Here is an 18,685-nt window from a genome sequence, read left to right as displayed (position 1 = left end):
GTTTATGTTTTTGTATGCTTTGTTGAAGATCAATCGGTTGTAGTCAGTTGTATTTCTGGATTCTCTATTCTGTTCCATTGATCTGTGTGTCTACTTTTATACCATGATGTTTTGGTAACTATAGCCTTTTAGTATAGTTTGAAATCCAATAATATGATGCCTCCAGATTTTTGTTTTGTTTTGTTTTTAGGATTGCTTTGGCCATTTGGGTCCCTTTTTGGTTCCATATGAATTTTAGGATTTTTTTTTCTAGTTTTGTGAAAAGTGATGTTAGTATTTTGATAGGAATTGCATTGAATCTGTAGATTGCTTTGGACAGTATGGTCATTTTCAGTATATTGATCCTTCCAATCCATGAGCATGGGATGTGTTTCCACTTGTTTGTGCCATTTCTGATTTCTTTCAGCAGTGTTTTGTAGTTCTCCTTGTATGGATCTTTCACCTTTTGATTAAGTATATTTCTAGTTTTTTTTTTTTCTTAGCTGTCTTGAAAAGAATTGAGTTCTTAATTTGATTGTCAGTTTGGTCATTGTTGGTGTATAGCAGTGCTACTGATATGTTTACATTGATTTTGAAACCTGATACTTTACTGAATTCGTTTATCAAATCTAGAAGTCTTTTGGAGGAGTCTTTAGTGTTTTCTAGGTATATGATCATATCATTGGCAAATAGCAACAGTTTTAATTCCTCTTTTCCAATTTAGGTGCCCTTTATTTCTTTCTCTTAGCTGATTGCTCTGGCAGTACTATTCCAGTACTATGTTGAATAGAAGTGGTGAAAGTAGGCATCCTTGTCTTGTTCCACTTCTCAGGGGGAATGCTTTCCACCTTTCCCCATTCAGCATGACATTGGCTGTGGGTTTGTCATACATGGCTTTTATTATTTTGAGGTAAGTCCCTTCTCTGCCTAGTTTGTTGAGTGTTTTTATCATAAAGGGATGCTAGATTTTATCGAATGCCTTTTTCGCATCTACTGAAATGACATATGGTTTTTGTTTTTAATTCTGTTTGTATGGTGTATCACATTTATTGACTTCTATATGTTAAATCATCCCTGCTTTCCTGGGATGAAATCCACTTGATCATGGTGTATTATCTTTTTAATGTGCTGTTAGATTCAGTTAGCTAGTATTTTGTTGAAGATTTTTGCATCTATGTTCATCAGGGATATTTGTCTGTGATTTCTTTTTGTGTTTGTGTGTGTGTTTTATATTCTTTCCCAGTTTTGGTATCAGGCTGATACTGGCTTCATAGAATGAGTTAGTTAGGGACAATTCCTCTTTCTCAGTCTTTGGAATTGTTCAGTAGGGTTGGCACCAATTCTTCTTTGAATGGATGGTAGAATTCAGCTGTGAACCCATCTGGCCCTGGGCTCTTTTTTATTGGCATTAAAAAAAATTATTGATTCATTTTCACTGCTTGTTACTAGTCTGTTCAGGGTTTCCGTTTCTTCCTGATTTAATCGAGGAGGGTTGTCTGTGTCCAGGAATTGACCAATTTTCTCTCAGTTTTCTAGTTCATATACATAAAGGTGTTCATAGTAGTCTTGAATGATCTTTCGTGCTGGTTGTAATGTTTCAAGTTTTATTTCTAATTGAATTTATTTGAATCTTCTCTCTTCTTGGTTAATCTAGCTAATGGTCTATCAATTTTGTTTATCTTTTAAAAATACCAGCTTTTTGTTTCATTGATCTTTTGTATTTTGTTTGAATTTCATTTAGTTCTGCACTGATTTTTGTTTTTTATTTTCTTCTACTAGCTTTGTGTTTAGTTTATTCTTACTTCTCTAGTTCCTTGAGGTTTGACGTTAGGTTGTCAATATGTAATCTTTCAGACTTTTTGATGTAGGCATTTAGTGCTATAAACTTTTCTCTTAGCACTGGCTTTGCTGTATCCCAGAGGTTTTGATAACTTGTGTCACTATTATCATTCATTTCAAGGAATTTTTAAATTTCCATCATGATTTCTTCATTAAGTAACCAGCATTTTAAAAAGAGAATTAGAAGTATAGTAGGCTGCAAGTATTATGTGCAAAACAAATTTTTTCCCTAAAAAATATATTTCAAAAGAAACCAGTCCCTTTATCATCAAGGTGAATTGTCCAGATTCATCACCAAGATCCACATACATGGGAGTTTTGTTTCCCTTTTTAATAGCTATGTAAATAATCATGCTTTTTCTATGTTCATTGTCATAGATTTAGGCAAAAACCTTTAAATACATGGCTTGTGTGTTAAAAATCCCCTTGGTGTTCCTAAAAAGACTTGAAGGGAGGAGTGTGGATCTGAGAGCCTGGAGCCTGGATTCAAATCTGTGGGCTCTGAGGCTCAGAGACAGCTTATCGGGCCTCTGTGTCCTCATCAGTGAGGTGGTCTGAAGACTCCTGTTTTGCAGAAGTGTCCAAGCCTGGGACACAGTGGGCAAAAAATCAGTGCTTACTTATCCCTTTCCCCTCGTGGTTTTAACTATGGTTCTATCTGTGGAAAATCCTCCACAGTCTCTGATTAGTGTCGTGGCTCCTGGCAGGAGGGTGGAGGATGGAGTGGCTTCTCTCTCCTGCTCAAGTCAGGCTGCTCACCTGTCCTTATGGTGGAGTCCGGTGGATGGAGGTGATGGGTTTCACTGGGACTAATGTTGCTGCCTGTGCCCTGTGCAGGGTCCGAACACTTGTACAACGACCACAGTGTGATTGTGGACTACAACACAACAGACCCACTGATATGCTGGGACTCGTACGAGAACCTCAGTGCAGATGGAGAAGGTGCGTGTGGTCATCTTGTGTGCAGTTATGGAGGTTAAGGGTGCAGGGAAGACAGCCCACTCAAAGATCTGAAGTGTTTTGCAGTCTGCTAAGAAGAAAAAAATCCCTGTTTTCTCAGAGGTTCAGAATCACACCTTTGTGTGACACTGTTGTGAGTTTTGAGGGTCTTCGTGAGAATAAGTCATGGTGAGTTTGGGTCAGGGCTTTTCGTGAAGCTGTAACGGGTGGATGAGCTGTCCGTGAAGTTATATCGAGGAGCTCCTTGGCCTGAACTTGTGTGTATGTATAATGCCAGGGACCATTCCCCCTTCTTCCCTCCCTTCCTCTTTGCATATGGGGATGCCAAGCGCTGGCCACAGCCAGCCTAGCTACTGTTATATGGCCCCAAATGCAACAGACATCTTGTTTTAATTTCTGTTTGCTTGTTAGTCTAGTGTTCCTGATTTATGGCTATATCATTTAAATCTCTGTTTTCATGAAACCATCTCACCCAAACATGTCCTCTGTTCACCTGTGGAATACGCACATTGGGTCATAGCTAGGAGCGTGATGGAGGAAAGGAAGGAAGGGGCAGCTGTGTGCTGGAATCTCCACAAGACACAACTGGAGGCTGATTTCAAAGGAGGGGAATTGAGGCTTTTCCTGGCATGTCATGCTGATCTCTTGTCTTTTTCAACCACCGACTGAGAATCAGACTTGCTTTGGGAAAGAAATTAAAACACTTTTTGTCAGATTAGTTACATCCAGATGTAAAATAGCTAAAAGCAAGTGTTGTGGAAAGAACTGCAGTAGCGCCCCATCTTTGTGGCTCGCTGAGCTTCCCATGACTCCAGGAAGGTGGTGTCTGTGGTTAGTGAGAAAGGACACCAATTGTGTGTCCCAGGGCAGCACACGGCTCCTCTCTGTTGCCCTGGGGAAAAGCTTGCTCCTTCATAGGCCTTGTGGGATGGAATTTCAACTCAAGGAATTGTTGCAATGCAAATACACCTGGACCAGAGGTGGAGACCCACAGACGGAATGCTGATGGTAAGGACATTAAAACACAGATGAAATCTGGGGCTAGTGGGCAAGTTGTTGTGGATGGGGAGAGCCTTTCTCTGGCCTGTAAAGTAAACAGAGTGTTCTTTGCTGGTGTGAATTATTCAGCACACCAGTCCTTCCAGATAACCAGCACGTTAAAAGAAATGTAGCTGAAAACTCTTGGAAAATGATACATTGTCTCTCAAAAGATCACAGTGCACACTGGAATCTTAAAGCTGTGAGAATAATTTCATAAGATTTATCAAACAACAATTATCAAACTTTTTGATCACAGAGCCCTTTTTCCAGTAACGTCTGTTTGCGTCTGCATAGCTATACTCTGTCTATCACATGGTGATGTTTTCCACTGGAGGAGAGAAGGGTGAAGCGGTGGCTGGTGAAGTGTGTAAATAATCAGCGCAAGGCAAGATGGGGAAAGGGGCTAATTTGGAGAGCTGGATGGGGACTCTGAGGACAGCTGACTTAGCATCCTAAATTCCAGACTGAGGCGAGTAGATTTTACCAGAGAGGTCCCTTGCTGCATGGGAGCCAGTGAACAGCGCTCTGTCCTGATGTGAAGATTTGGTGGCTGTGCCGAGTCTCCTGGAGAACAGGGAAGCGAGTTGTGGAAAGGTCATTCTCGTGATGCTGGGAGGTTCCTTGCTTGCCAAGGGAGGGGCGAGCCTGGAGGGTTATTGACCATGTGGGAGGCAGGGGTTCTAAAACACAGGTGGGTGTTCTCTGTGCCAATGCCATAAGAGGGGAGCAGTGAAGTCCAGTGGACAGTGTGGAGGAGCCCCAGCTCCTGTGAGGAGCATGCTGTGGAGGGCGGCTCTGTGCTTAGTCCCGCTGTGGGTGCCCCGCTGTTGTCCCCAAGCTGGCTCCCAGCTGAGCCTGTGACCTGCCTGCGGGGCAGACTTTATCCTTCCCATGTCACAACCAGGGAACTGAAAGCTGGGCTCCTGCAGCACGTCACTCACAGGTGGTGAAGGACCTACGTTGATTTTATGTAGAAAACATATAGACAGAAAATCAGTTGAGTGTTCACCATCCTTTAGGGGTTACATGAAACTTTACAGAGAATCTGTGGAATTACGTGTGTGAACGTGTGTGTATAGATCCATATGTTGTAGAGGACTTGCCGTTATCACTGGGTGAAATAGACAGAATTCAGTCTTAAAGACTCAGCCACCTCAGCGTCTCCTGAAGATGCAGAGGGAGATACTTCTTTACTTAGAGGCCCTCTCAGCCCATTCATGCTGCCTTAACAGATGACCATAACCTGGGTGTCTTAAACAACAAACGTGTATTTCTCCTACTTTGAGAGGCTGGGAAGTCCAAGATCAGGCAGCCAGCCTGGCGGATTCTGGTGAGAGCTGTCATCTGGTTGCCAACTCCTGCCTTCTTGTGTCTCCACGTGGTGGTGAGGAGAGGAAGCTCCTTGGGGCCTCCTTTCTGAGGGCATCAATCCCACTTATAGGGGCTCCACCCTTATGCTCTGAGCACTGCCAAAGGTCCTGCCTCCTAATACCATCACACTGGGGATTAGGTTTTGATGTATGAATCTTAGGGGACACAGATATTCAGTCCACAGCAGATACTCAATGCGTGTTTCTTGAATGAATGATTAGAGAAGCAATTTGAACTTTAAATATCTAAGGCCCTGAAATTACAAATCACAATTCTCATTGGTGTATTTTTCAGGCAGCATCTTCTGAGCCAGTGGTGTGAGCAGGCGGGAGACTGCTGTGGACTGTGTGGTTGGAGGTGGTGGAGCCATGCAGGTGATGGTCTGGGCATCCACTTGGGACTCTGTGTCACCAAGAGTTGGGTCTAGGGGCGAGTAGAGAAGGTCTGGCATTGCCATGCAAAGGGTGGAGCCAGTCGGGAGTGGGTGCATAGGAGTTCTGGAAAGAAACTGAGAAAGACAGGGCAGAGTGGGAAGGACACCCTGGAGAGAGTGGTTCCCAGACAGGAGGGTGAGGAGTCGGATAGGGCGCCAAGGCAGCCAGGTACACTTTGCAGCCAGATTCACAGCTTTGTCATCACTGCTTCCAGGCTTCATAAAGCAGCAGAGACCCCCTTTATGGGCAGAGTCACGCCCAGACTCCTCAGGGATATAGTGGGTGAGAGTGCAGCCTCCTCCCAGTGCCTGGTTCATCCCTTGCAGCCTCGATGATATCTGAAGCCCATGAGCACCCCCAGGGAGATGGAGGGACAGGGGAGGACTCAGAGCGAGCTCAGGACTGGTATCCGGATGCTTAGCCCAGAACCCACCACACGGAATCTGAGTCGTCTCCCAAAACTGGATCTCAGCAACCTTCCCTTGAACCACTGCCTGAGCATTCTTGAGAATTCCAGCTCCTGAGTTACAGACAAGCACGGAGCCTTTCCTCAAATCTGCATCCCCTCCTCCTGAATCCCCTCCATCCCCATGTGCTGTCTGGCGTGTCTGGGGTACCTGATTCAATGGAGTGAGTTTTATGCTTTTCTTTCTTTCTTTTACATACATTTAAGATTGTATCAATACTTTTTGAAGATGTAAATTATCAAAAAGAAGGAATAATTACCCCCATCTTACCATCTAAAGATGAAGCACTCGTCACTGGTGTATTTTCGGCATGATTTCTAAATATCATGTGATTTGTCATAATAGGATCAGCCTGTGCATTGTTTTATAGCCTGAATTTTTCACTTAACCCACCTCCTTGAGCATCTTTGCACATCTTTAAACTTTTCTTCCCATGTCCTTCTCACTGAGCACACTGGATTCCCTTAGAGGGGCTTCCAAAGTGCGTTTGATGTTATTGCTGCACTCCTGCAGGGTTTCCAAGTTCTGCCTGGGAGACACGAGGCTGCCATCACCACCTCTGCCATCAAAGCTCTGCAGAATCCCCAGGCTTGGGTCCTTTTGAGAAGGTGTTCCTCAGAAAGAGTAGTCACCTGTGGATAGAAAACTCATCCTTGCTGAATTTCCCTCCTCTCTTCCACTCTGCAGCCCTCCTCAGCCTCTCTTTGGCGTGGAGGCCGGTTTGCTGCATTGGTGAGCTCTTACTCCAGGCAGCCTTCGCTCTTGCCTGTGGTCAGCAGTGCCTGGCTCGGGTCCCTGGACTGGACGCCACCTGGCGGGTGAAAGGCGGAGTCCCAGCCGCATTCCCACCAGGGCTTTAGTCTTCAGAGCTGTCCAATGCTTTGAGGAGTTAAGGAAGGTTTGGCAGCCTCTGAAACATTATCTTTTAGCTGGGAAAATGATGTATTGCGGCACTCTCTTTTCCACCCCTGCCCCTGCATTTTCTATCCCCACCCCTGCCTGGTTAAAAACCCCAAAAGTGTTGACTTAAGCCGCATTTATCTCTAGCAGTGGTTGCCGTCCTGGAATGGAGCCCTCTGCAGCTGCCTTCAATCTGGGCCTGTGTTCGGGGAGTGCCTGCTTTGATGTGTGAGCGTAACATTCTGCTTCTATACTCAGAAAAGAGCCGGCCTTGAATCCGTTCCAGTGTGGGCAAGTGATTACAAACGCCCCGTCTTCAGCACAGAGAGGAGCACATGGCCCTGGTCTCCCCGTGGGTCTGTGGTCCTGGCAGATGATGGCTGTGGGGGATGGCAGTCGTGTCAGTGTTCCCTGGGGTGGTTGCTGTCCCTGAGGAGAAGGAAAAATGTCTCACCGCACACAGTGTGGCAGCCTGCCGGAAGCCTCACTATGGTATTTTAATCCTCGAGAGAGCTTGTGAGCCCATTTTAGAGATAAAGAGAGCAGATCCAAAGAGAAATCAGAAGCTAGGCCAGGGACCCTGGTAGCCTTCTGGAGTTGTACACTGTCGGCGATGGCAGCTGTGACTCAGAGTGTGTCTTGTGCTGGAGACCGTGCAGGACAGGGCTCATACCCTTGACTTTCCACTTTGAGACTTTGAGACTCAGTGAGACTGGGCTGAGTCTCACTGGGTGCCCCACCTCCTTGTCACACAAGAGGGCTGTGGGTGGGGGAATTTCTTACCCTAGTAGGATGTACCAGCTTTTTCAGTATCAGACTTGCTGTGATGGTCTAAGGGAATGCCCACAGCAACATATGTGTCCCTGGATTTGTAATGTCACCACCAAGAACGCAGCGTGTAGACAGATCCCACTGCTCCCTCCTCTCCATGGCTGAGAGTGATGAAAGATGGCCTCACTTCCTTTTTCTCCCCACCATTGGGCCTCAGCCCCTCCAGACAGGATTCTCCCCACAGTACCCTTCAGGGAGGATCTGCAAAGCCCTGGACCCCCATGTTGCTGAGCCCCATGGAGAACATCTCATTTTCCTCGCTGGACGTCTCTGGAGCATCCGTGTCAGTGGCCACACTCCCCATCGGGATGCTTTCTACTTGCTCTCATAAGCCACATTCTCTTTGACTTTCCCAGTCTGTAAAGTGGACTGTTGTAATTGGATGACTCTAAAGATACCTCCCTCCAACTCTGAGATTTTTGTTATCATACACACCATTTGTCATATTCACACATCTCGTATTTTCTTGGGAATTGCCATGGCTCTAATGCTGGGGTGGGCGCAGGAAGAAACACAGCAGACCCTCTAATTGGGAAGACACAGATATACATTAGTTGTTGCCACAGGGTGCACCGTGTACCATAATTGGGGTATACCAGGAATTAGGAAAGAATTGAAGAGAAACAACCACTTTGCCTGTACAATCCAAGGAGATTCACGAAGAGGACGGCCCTTGCAGGTAGGGAATGCAGACAGGGTATGCCTAGCCCTGGGCATGGGGCATAAGTGAGCAGCACATATTCATGGGGTGGAAGTTTGTTCCACCTGGCTGGTGTGTGCAGGAGGAAGTAAGAGGTGCTGTGTGTGATGGATCATGAGATCGGGGAACGTCAGCTTCCTTTCCTGAGCCTGGCTCCTTTGCCGGGTGACAGTGAGGATCCCAGGAGCCACATGACTGGAGGATACAGAAAGATAACAAAGGGGCTGGAGGACTCCCTGGGGGAGGCAGAGTCTGGAGAGGAAGGAGAGTAGAGAATGGGCTTCTGGACTCCCCAGCTAAGAACTGATGGAGGCCTGGACTTGGGTGTGGCTCTGGCGATGGAGAGTAGGGGCCTTTAGATATTTAGGAGGTAGATGAGTAAGACTCTATGACAGATTTAGAGGAAGGGTTGAGCAGCAGGGAAGCTTCAAGAATGGCTGAGGGTTGGAGATGAAGGCCTGCTCTGTCACTCTTGTCCTTGGTTTCTTGCCTTGACCTAGGACTTTTTGAGTGCAGCTCAAACTCTTACCAATCCAAGAGTGTGCAGGACGAGGGCCGTGGCATTGCCAGGTCTGGGCTCTGCCACTTTAAGTGGATACCTTGATGAACATTCCCAGAGTCCAGGCTTTGGGGCTCCCATGGGGCTGCTAAAGCAGGCAGACAGAGGAGATTCACATTTGTCTGCAGCCTTCGCAATAAGACACAGTCCTGAAGTGGCCATACCGTGTTCTCAGAATACTGTTCCGAGCTCCAGGAATGGGCTACGATGAGGACATGTTGGGTCAGGAAGCGCTGGCTGCAGTGTGCAGAGCTGGCCGGGAAGTGCCGGATCAAGCTGAGACCATTCAAGTGTTGCCACTTTGAAAATGGATTTGAAAACTTTCCTCCCCAGATGTTGTTGGGTTTTAAGATTTGGAAATTGAAGTAAACTTTGACAATTTTAGTGGAGGAGGGGGCCGATGGCACCTGACAGATCCTTCAGTCCTGGCTCTGCTCTTTGCTGAGTGCTTGGGTATACACAGTGCCTTGTGTCTGCAGCCTGGTCCTTGTTGGCAAGATGGGGTGCTGCCCCCCAGCATCCAGAGCTGCTCCAGGGCACTTTGCATGGTGTTCAGCCACCCTGTGACATTTGACTCTGCACCAGGCAGAAGAATATTTCTTTGGGTCTTGCCCCCAAACCAGGCTTTTCTAGGCATTGCTTGCTTGGATAGCTCTAGTGAAAAGCAGCTGTCATCAGGCAACTGAAGTTGTATGAGACAGAAACGGGCCAGATGGGCGTGTAGTCCTGTTCTGAGCCTGAGATTTCCTCCCTCTGCATCTCTTGATTGTGAATTGAGGCTGCAAGCCTCCAACCCACAAACACCAAAGGACCCCCTTGCAGGCGTGATCGCAGACCAAACAGCAAATCTTCCTGAATGTCACCTGAGAGAGTGGCCTGGGGGTGCCGGCTTCCTCCTGTCTCAAGTGTGAGAGGCCTACCCTCTGTTAAAACCAGGATCAAGTCGTGTGGGTGTTACTTTAAAAAATTGATACACTCCATCAGAAGAGTGAGGGTGGCATTGGGGGCAGTCAAAAGAGTTGTTCGAGTCCCTGAGCCGCCATCTCATTAAGTGTTCTTACTTTTCGGATCCGACAGTAATCAGAGGAATTGGCTCAAGTTCTATGTTGTCCTGTACAAGTTTGCAGAAATCAGTCCACGAGAGTGGCCTTAATAGTTAAGTAGCATCACCCCCTGGGACAGTGAAAGAGGTGCTGAGAGTTGGCTGGATTTGTCCTGGGTCCTCAGGGGCCCCCAACCCCCAGTCGGCACACAAACCTTGGGCCTCCTCTGCTTCCTGGGAGGAAGGGTACCCCCGATATCCCACTGGATGGGGTGCCCTGTGCATGCATACAGGGGTCTACAAGGTGGATGGCTTGTTTGTATTTCTGCAGTTACTGTGTCTTCTCCTTCTTCTTCTTCTCCTTCTTCTTCCTCTCCTTCTCCTTCTCCTTCTCCTTCTCCTCCTCCTCCTCCTTCTCCTCCTCCTTCTCCTTCTTTCTTTCTTCTTTCTTCTTTCTTCTTTCCTCCTCCTCCTCTTCCTCCTCTTCTTCTTCCTCTTCTTCCTCTGCTGCTGCTGCTGCTTCTGCTGCTGCTGCTGCTGCTGCTGCTGCTGTTGCTGCTTCTGCTGCTGCTTCTGCTGCTGTTTCTTCTGCTTCTTCTGCTTCTGCTTCTGCTTCTGCTTCTTCTGCTTCTTCTTCTTCTCTTCTCCTCCCTCTCTCTCCCCTTCTTCTTCTTCTTTTTCTTTTTTTTCTTTCTTTGAGAGAGAATCTCACTCTGTCATCCAGGCTGGAGTGCAGCGGCCCAATCTTGGCTCACTGCAACCTCCACCTCCTGAGTTCAAGCAGTTGTCCCTGCCTCAGCCTCCCAAGTAGCTGGGACCACAGGTGCCTGCCACCATGCCCAGCTAATTTTTGTATTCTCAGTAGAGATGGGGTTTTCACTATGTTGGCCAGGCTAGTCTTGATCTCCTCACCTCAGGTGACCTGCCCACCTAACCCTCCCAAAGTGCTGGGATTACAGGTGTGAGCTACCGCGCCTCACCTACTATGTCTTCTTAGAGTCCAGAGGAGCTGTGCTTCTTAATCTCTTTTCACTTTCCTCTGCTATTTGTGGTCAGTATCTCCATTGCTCTTTGGTGACCCTGCCCACTTAACCAACATGCATGCAATGATTCATGCCCCTGTCCTGCATTCCTTCCCCAAAGCTGCAGATCTTTGGACTCTAATTCCCACCTATGGGGACTACAACCTTGACTGTTCTTCTGTTGGTGGATTCCCTGAGACGTGAACCTGGAAGACGGCTCCATCCCCACAGTCTTCCTGGGACCCTGAGCCACGAAGCTTCCCACACCCAGCGTGAGCAGCAGTGTGTGTGTGTGTTTGTGTGTGTGTGTGTAGACCCTGGTGTAATGAGGGTTTGGTCCTTATTCTTCTTACAAGGCCCTTGCTGCCACCTCTTTCCAAGTCACATCTCAGTCAAGCCCCTCTTCCCAGATGTGCTCTTCTGCCCATCTCCTGGTAGGAGTAGGGGGCCAGAATGGCACTCGATCAAACCTGCTGAGTTTCCATCTGTGTCTTCCTTGGGTAAAACCTTTCTCTCCATTGCCTGGAAGAGTCAGGGCTGCAACTTCATTTTGCCTCTCTGTAAGAGCCTGCAATTGCACTTGTGCCAAGTCGGGGAAAGAGAGCACCTGCTGACTTTAAGTATTTGATAAACAGAACCAAAATGTGAGAGAGAACGAGGCTGGGACTGAAGAAAAGCAGAGTCTCTTCCTCACATGCACACGCTTCTGTGTGCCCGGCCCACAGGGTCATCCTCACCATCTTCCTCAGCCCTTGGTTGGAAGAGTAGAACTTGTGCGTGTTCTGGCTCTTCTCTTTCAGGCTTAAAGGAATGTCTGGGGAGGCCTTTTAGATTATGCATGCAAGACTGTCTCATCTACTCCTTTCTTTGGAAAGTGCTGCAAGACAGAGCTGCCAGTGCTTCCTAGGGGAGGGAAAGGTTGTGGATGACTTAGGGGAAAAGGGAGGTGTTCATACAAAAGAGGCAGCTGGGACAATCTCTTTGACTTGGGTTTTTTGTCCTTGTGGGGCCAGGGACCCTTACATGGAGGTGCACCCTCACGGCCTGCATCTCTGACCCCATTCGGCCATCTGGGCTAGGAGACCACCATCCACATGCACGCTCCCTTTAAGCAAATGATTCTCCTGCCTTTTACGGTGATGTTCTTGGTGCTGGCATTGACCTTAGGAGTAACAATATTCTTGGGGTCAACAGCTTTCAAACTCTATGCCTGTGGCTCCAGGATTCCAAGTTGGTTATTAAGGAGCAGCCCCAGCCTCTCTCCATCCACTCCTGTCAGAACCCTCCGCAGCCCCAGCCCCACCTTGATCTTTTTCTGTTTTTATATTGGGTTTCTGCATAAAGATTTGTTTGAAGATCAAGTTCTGCTATTGAAAGTTGGGAACTCTGGCCTTGTACTGTTGATTCTGGGACTTTAGATAGTTAAAGTTGTATTTAAGTGTTGACAAACAAGCTACTTGATGTTAAACACGCATTCAGTTGCATGTAAATTGTCACTTAATCTCTCTGGAAGTCCAAGGACAGAGGGGATGCAGTTGTTGTATTCCATTACTATTATCTAAGATGCCATGGAGGGCAGGGCATGTGAGGTAGAAGGCATAGGTGTCAGAGACTAGTGGGTGTGTTCCTTACTTAAATTTTTTAACATAGCACAGACTGCAGAGGATATTTTATGTAAAACATCCAGCTATTTCTTGAAAAACAGGGTTGACATAATGGCAGCTTGTGCTGTTATGTAAGAAAAGCGAGCTTTAATGGATCTTCAGACTTGCTCAGTTTATCTTGCTGATAGGAGCAATTCTGACCTACTTTGGGGATGAAAGCTGGTTTCCACAGCACTCCTTTCCCCCTGCAGACGCTGTGCTGGGTGGGGACGCATGCCAGGCCGAGCAAAGCTGAGACTGCCTCAGCTTGTTGCCTCAGCACAGCCATATACCTAGAGCTTGGCTGTCTGTCGGGGAGAGCTGGCATGGAGGTCCATGGATCAGGGTAAGAGACACGGTAACCTCTTTGCTATGTGAGCCAGGAGTGTGATTAGAGCATGTCACAGAGAGGGAGCCAAGGTCAAGGCCTGTCAAGGGTGGACACCCAGTGACAGTTTCTCTGGCTGGAACTGGGAGCCCAGATTTAAATCCCTAGGGCCTGAGAGACTGACGCAAAGTGCAGGGAAAGCCATTGACCCCAGGAGCTGGGAAAACAGGTTTCTGTGGACACGAGGAGGGCATCCCCAGCAAATGTCCTGTGTGTGCTCTGCCTGCACCTACCTGTTGTGGATGTGGGGGGACCCCCTCCAGTTGATAGGGCCTAGGCAGAGAGTACAACTGTCCCCAGGAAGTTTTCTTCCACATAGCAAGAGCCAGAGATGTGTTTAGTGTTTCTTTATAAGTGCATAGTGGTGATTTCTTAACAAGGAAAATATACCCTTTGACATTGTGTTCTTTCAGACTTCACCATGGAAAGTTGAATTAATTTACGATTCATGATGGTGACAGTCTATGGAAAATTATACTATGAAAATTCAATAGTATTTGTTTTTGTCAGTGTGAATGTGAGCTAATTTGTGACCTGGGATATATTCTCACTGAAATTAGGCCAAATGGTTAGAGCAATAGCAAGATTTGGTGTTGATTGATTGAGGGAATTCTGCCAAGATCTCAACAGCTGTCCTTTGGTGGCAGCAGTAGCCGTACATTGCCCCTGAACTCATAGCAGTGAGTCTGGGATGCTGCTGGGACCCTGACTAGGATGAGGCAGAAGGAAAAGCAGCGGGGGAGCCACTGAGTGATGGGCACTATCGGTGCTTTCCCAAGGGTGGGCAGAGGCTGCGAGGAAACCATCTTTCTCGTAGTATTGGGAGTTCATTCTTTATTCCTGTACACGTAAGATATTGCTCTCTTGTTAATCATAAGTCGGAGGATTCCAATAGGTCACCTGGGAAGTGAAGACAGAGTGTCACCTTCTGGGAAGCTCATGAAAGAAAACCAGAGGCCACGTGTGCTTGTCAGGCAGGCTCTGTAGGATCCAGGATGCAGTCTCCATCTCCTCCCTGCCTCTCTGAACATCGGCAGTGCTGGATACTGCAGATACAGAGCTGAATTGGATGGCACAGCTCCGTGCAGAAGCCAGGATAGGGCTGGATTGGCTAATGGTTGTTGTTGTCAGAGCTCACCCTTGCTGAGTGCTGCTTATGAGCTGCACAACCTTCTGAGCATGCAGCCTGCATTAACATATCAAATCTTTACCACACTGAGGGGTCAGAGGGCTAGTTGGTGAAGCCAGGAGTGGGGGCTTGGTCGCCGGCTGTGAATCTCCTTCTGCTGATGTGCCGAGCTCATTTCAGTCAGGGACTGGATTGACAGAGGCAGGAGGCTGAGAGCACCATGAGTGTGTCCAAGGCAGGGTGCCTGGTGCAGAAGCCAGGATGCAGAGAAGGGTAGAGAGCAGACTGGGAATGAGTTCACTGGCTGTGGCATCACTTGACCTGTGCAAGGCAGGCGAGGTTGTCTGCTGGGAATGGACAACAGTCTGGGGAGTGGAGGTGTTGAGAGCTGGGACAGCTTGGAGGAGCTTTCCCTGGCAACAGGTGATTGTTGGGTGAGCAGTGTGGTGTGCTCAGTGATGTGTGGACGCCACACTGGTATGGCCTCTGTGATTTCAGAGGCATGCACATCAGCAGGGGCATGGACATGGGCCACAGGTGAGGGAGACAGCAGGCCTTGTGGGTCTAGATGGGCTAGGAGAGGAAGCACCATGGATCTGTGTTGCCCTCAATGTCTTAAATTTGGTGCTGGAGTTAAACATACATTGGCTCTGACTCCACTGTGCTGAGGGAAGGGCTGGATACATGCAGAGAAGAGCAGGAGCCAGGGAGCTGTAGCAGCTGCTAGAGAAAGGAGAGGCCTGGCCACCACTCCTGAAGAGCTCAAGGCTTTCAACGTTTGGTGGAAGTTGAGGGTATGTCATGAGAAATTCTAAAGTCAAACCAAAGAATGTTATCTAAAGTCCAAAGAGTCAAGGCCAGGGCCCCAATAAAATGTTGATGGTTTCCCAGGAGAAGCCACATAAATGCCTGTGATGAGAGTGTTTGAACCTGGACCAAGGGAGGCATGGACGTTTGGGGGATGGGCTGGGAAGTGAGGGGCAATGGTAGCCCACAGGGCTGGAGAACGCTGTAGCCAGGGGTACCAGTTTCCAGAGAGAAATGAGTTTTGGGTGAAAGTGTTCTGAAGTGGAGTGCAGGAGGCACAGGCTGCCCCTTCCCGGCCTCTGGGCACACAGCTGCCCCTCCAGAGATCCCCTGGGACAGGCCTGTCTGCCTAGGTGGGTGGGGAGGGGCCTGACATTGGAGCAGGATCACACAGGCTCAGTGTGGTGGACAGGTAGGGATGTCAGCTCGGGAGGACGAATCCTTGGAAAGAAAGTTGGGAGAGGAGCAAACGGTAGAGACAGTGAGGAGAGAATGGGTGGTCAAGGGCTGGAGGGACCTGCATTTGTTGAAAGTTGGTGGTGTCATGTTTTCAAATCAGAACTTTCTACCAGAAGCTATGTGAATTTAGATGTCACTTTCATGTGTCTCTCCTCATGAGGAGGAACTTCACGGGAGGCCCTGCGTGTCACTTTCTGACCTGCAGTCCAGGTAATGGCCTCCTCAGAAGCCACACACTGATCTGTCTAGGTGGGCAGCTTTCTTTCGGCCTGGAACCCTGCACTAGAGGGTGCAGTGTGTGATCACAGCATCGGTTTCATTCCAGTGACCAGCGCACAGAAGAGTGTCTTCTGTCTCCTTGAATGTTGTGTGCTCCAGGCTCTGTTGCAGAAATCCCCTGTCTACCTGGGGTCAGAGCCTGCCTCTGTCCCCAGACTCTTTGTATAAAACCTGAGGGCATGTGCGAGCCTCGGGCTGGTTGCCGTTGCTTTCTAAATATGCTCTTTTTACCATGTGGTTTCTAGCCTGAGAATGTTCTTACTTTTATTTATTGAGATCAGATTCATAGCACGTAAATTTACCATTCTAATCATTTTAAAGTATACGATGCATTGATTTTTAGTATGTTCACAAGGTTGTGGAACTGTCACCATTATCTAATTCCGGAACATCTTCATCACCCCAAAAGAAGCCCTGTACTCATTAGCAGTCACTCCCAGTTCCTCCTTTCCTCAGCCCCTGGCAACCACGAAGCTACTTTCCTTCTCTCTGTTTCCCATTCCAGACGTCTCACTCAGTGGAGTCGTGCAATGAGTGGCCTTCTGTGATTTGCTTCTTTCACTCAGCCTGTGTTCCAGCTTCATCCTTGTTATGCTCCATCCTTTCATGGCTGTGGTGTGCCCCTGTGTGGACACACCATGCTCTGCCTATTCATTTGTCAGCTGGTGTGCATTTGGGCTCTTAACACTTTTTGTCTACTATGAATAACGCTGCCTGTGAACATTCTTGTCTGTGTTTTGGCCCTAGGATATTCTTATACCTCTAATCTTTCCCACTACTTTTTGAAATTTCCATGTGTTTTCTCATCCTTCTAATTGGTTTCCCATTCTGGAATTTTCTTCTGCCTTTAGGGAGTCCCAAACAGAAGTGGCACTAAACATACTGCCAACCTTCTGTCCCACTTGCTATTTTCAGAGATATTCGGGAAACTCAACAAGTCTTTTCTTCATTAGCTACACAGTGGTCCCTTGAATGATAATTGAACTGTGTGAGTCCACTTATATGCAGATTTTTTTCAGCCAACACACAGATGGAAAATACGGTGTATTTAGGATGAGAATTCTGTGTATATGGAGAGCCTACTTTTCCTATACTCAGGTTCCTCGAGGTCGACTGCAGGATTTGAGTATGTACAGATTTGGTATACTCACGGGGGGTGGTGGGGGACTGGGGGGTGCTGGTGTCTTGGAACCAATCCCCCGCATATACTAAGGGTTGACTGGCCAGCCTCCTGCACAAAATTACAACCCTTCAGGGTGAAAAGGCTTGGGGCCTTTCAAAACACTCTGAGCCACAGAACTGCCTTCTGGCCAAACATCAGCAAAGCTTCAAAAGACCGCGTTGTTTCAAGAAAAGTTAATACTAACAGCCTGAACAGGCTCCATGTAATCAAGACCCATTAGCAGGGAACGTGTAGAAAATGAGAGCGTTCTGAGCCTGCCTGCTCAGTGGCCGCCAGCTACATAAACAAGATCTGAAGACCAGTGGGTGCCTGTTGCCATATATTCACAAAGGCTTATGGCAGACCGTTTACAAAGCTGTCATCCACATGAAGAAAATTTGCCCTCAGCCACCGAAAAACAAAACAACAAAAACCCCAGCCCCACCAAAATCAAGCCCAACCCAGAACAACATGAAAGGAGACACTCCTTTTGAACATACAACTAATCCTGCCACCTCTTTCCATTAGAAATGGATAAAGGTACCTTGGCCGTTGCTTTTCTTGCACAATTTTGTGATGCAATGGTCTGATTTTAAGATTTGTATCCTGTAGGAGGCTGGGACCCCCTAGCCATATCTAGACATACAGTTAGCTACAGTTTGGCAAGACCCCGGTGCTCAGGAGAGACTCGGACATACATTGCGTTGTATTCACTACTTCTAATCTCTTTTCTTTTGATGTGTATTCATTAAAGCAAACTATTTTGTGATAAATTAGTCACTGCCTTTATTGCAGCGATCACGTCATTTGCAGAATGGTAACAATAATTTCTGTTCTCTTGATAGGAAGGTGGGTTAGCCAATACCCTTTAAAGAATACCAAATTTAATAGAACTTTTTGCACAATAAGTGCATTATGTCTCATCATAAAAGAGATTGTTTCTCCCAAGGGTGCGCTGAGTTTTACCTTAACCTCCTGTAAGCGACATATGCCAATGTGGCCATCTCAGGTGATTTAAAAGACTTGTTACCCTCTGCGTGCGCTTACAGCCCGGGTATGTCCTGTCTCCCCCGGATGGCTGATTGGTGATTTTTAAAAGGGTTTCCATTGTGCTGTGGGAACCTGAAGGCATCAGAATGGGCTTTTGCTTGTTTGCTGTGTCATATTCTGTTTATTTAAAGAGTAAAAGTGTGTGGTTGGTGTTGTGACCCATGTTGAGCCAAAGCAAAGAGTAAGCCACTGGCTGAAGCCCACCTACACTGAATGTAAAGAGGCTGAGATGAAAAGGATCTGCTACACTGAACACAGAACGTGGAGGTCTGGGCTAACCACACAAAATATGCTGTGTGCAGTGAACATTCACACTGTACTCTTAGCCACATCCCACACAAAAGACAGAGAGACAGCTCCCGGGAGATGGAGCGTGTGTGGCAAAGATTTTCCACCTGGTTGCCTTGAAGAAAGCAAAAGGAGGCGGAAACTGTGCTTTGTAAGCTGCGTGGGTTGGTGCTGGCTCCTGGACATCAGTTCAGAATGCTCAGGAGTGAACACAGAAACCTGGTGAGGGACTCCCAGGAGGAGCTCCTTTCTCCACCTCCTCAGCCTCCGGAGTTCAAATTTCACTCAACCTGAGTGCACCAAACCCCACCCTCGTGTTTACATTGCCCTGGCCT

The 18,685-nt window shown here is 47.6% G+C and overlaps 1 protein-coding gene across 38 annotated transcripts in view; it reads left to right on the top strand.

The window, feature by feature from the left end:
* The window catches only part of LOC129051253 (tensin-3-like), a 635,743-nt gene that overhangs the window by 147,299 nt on the left and 469,759 nt on the right, over positions 1 to 18,685 (top strand). For 11 of the 38 annotated variants that reach the window (XM_063718442.1, XM_063718433.1, XM_063718432.1 and 8 more), the window contains 2 exons: positions 2,656 to 2,760; positions 3,697 to 10,027. The exons of 6 other annotated variants lie outside the window; for them this stretch is intronic. In XM_063718442.1, the coding sequence (XP_063574512.1) occupies positions 2,656 to 2,760; positions 3,697 to 3,950 (359 nt within the window). In that variant the 3' untranslated portion in view covers positions 3,951 to 10,027. Of the gene's footprint in view, positions 1 to 2,655; positions 2,761 to 3,696; positions 10,028 to 11,266; positions 17,490 to 18,685 lie in introns of those variants that run through there. 21 more of the 38 variants (XR_010138099.1, XR_010138101.1, XR_010138098.1 and 18 more) reach the window with 16 other exon arrangements.

Source organism: Pongo abelii, chromosome 19, assembly GCF_028885655.2.
Source record: "Pongo abelii isolate AG06213 chromosome 19, NHGRI_mPonAbe1-v2.0_pri, whole genome shotgun sequence".
Taxonomy (NCBI): Eukaryota; Metazoa; Chordata; class Mammalia; order Primates; family Hominidae; genus Pongo; species Pongo abelii.
The sequence above is the reverse complement of the archived record's forward strand: the minus strand, read 5'-3'. Positions and strand labels throughout refer to the sequence as shown.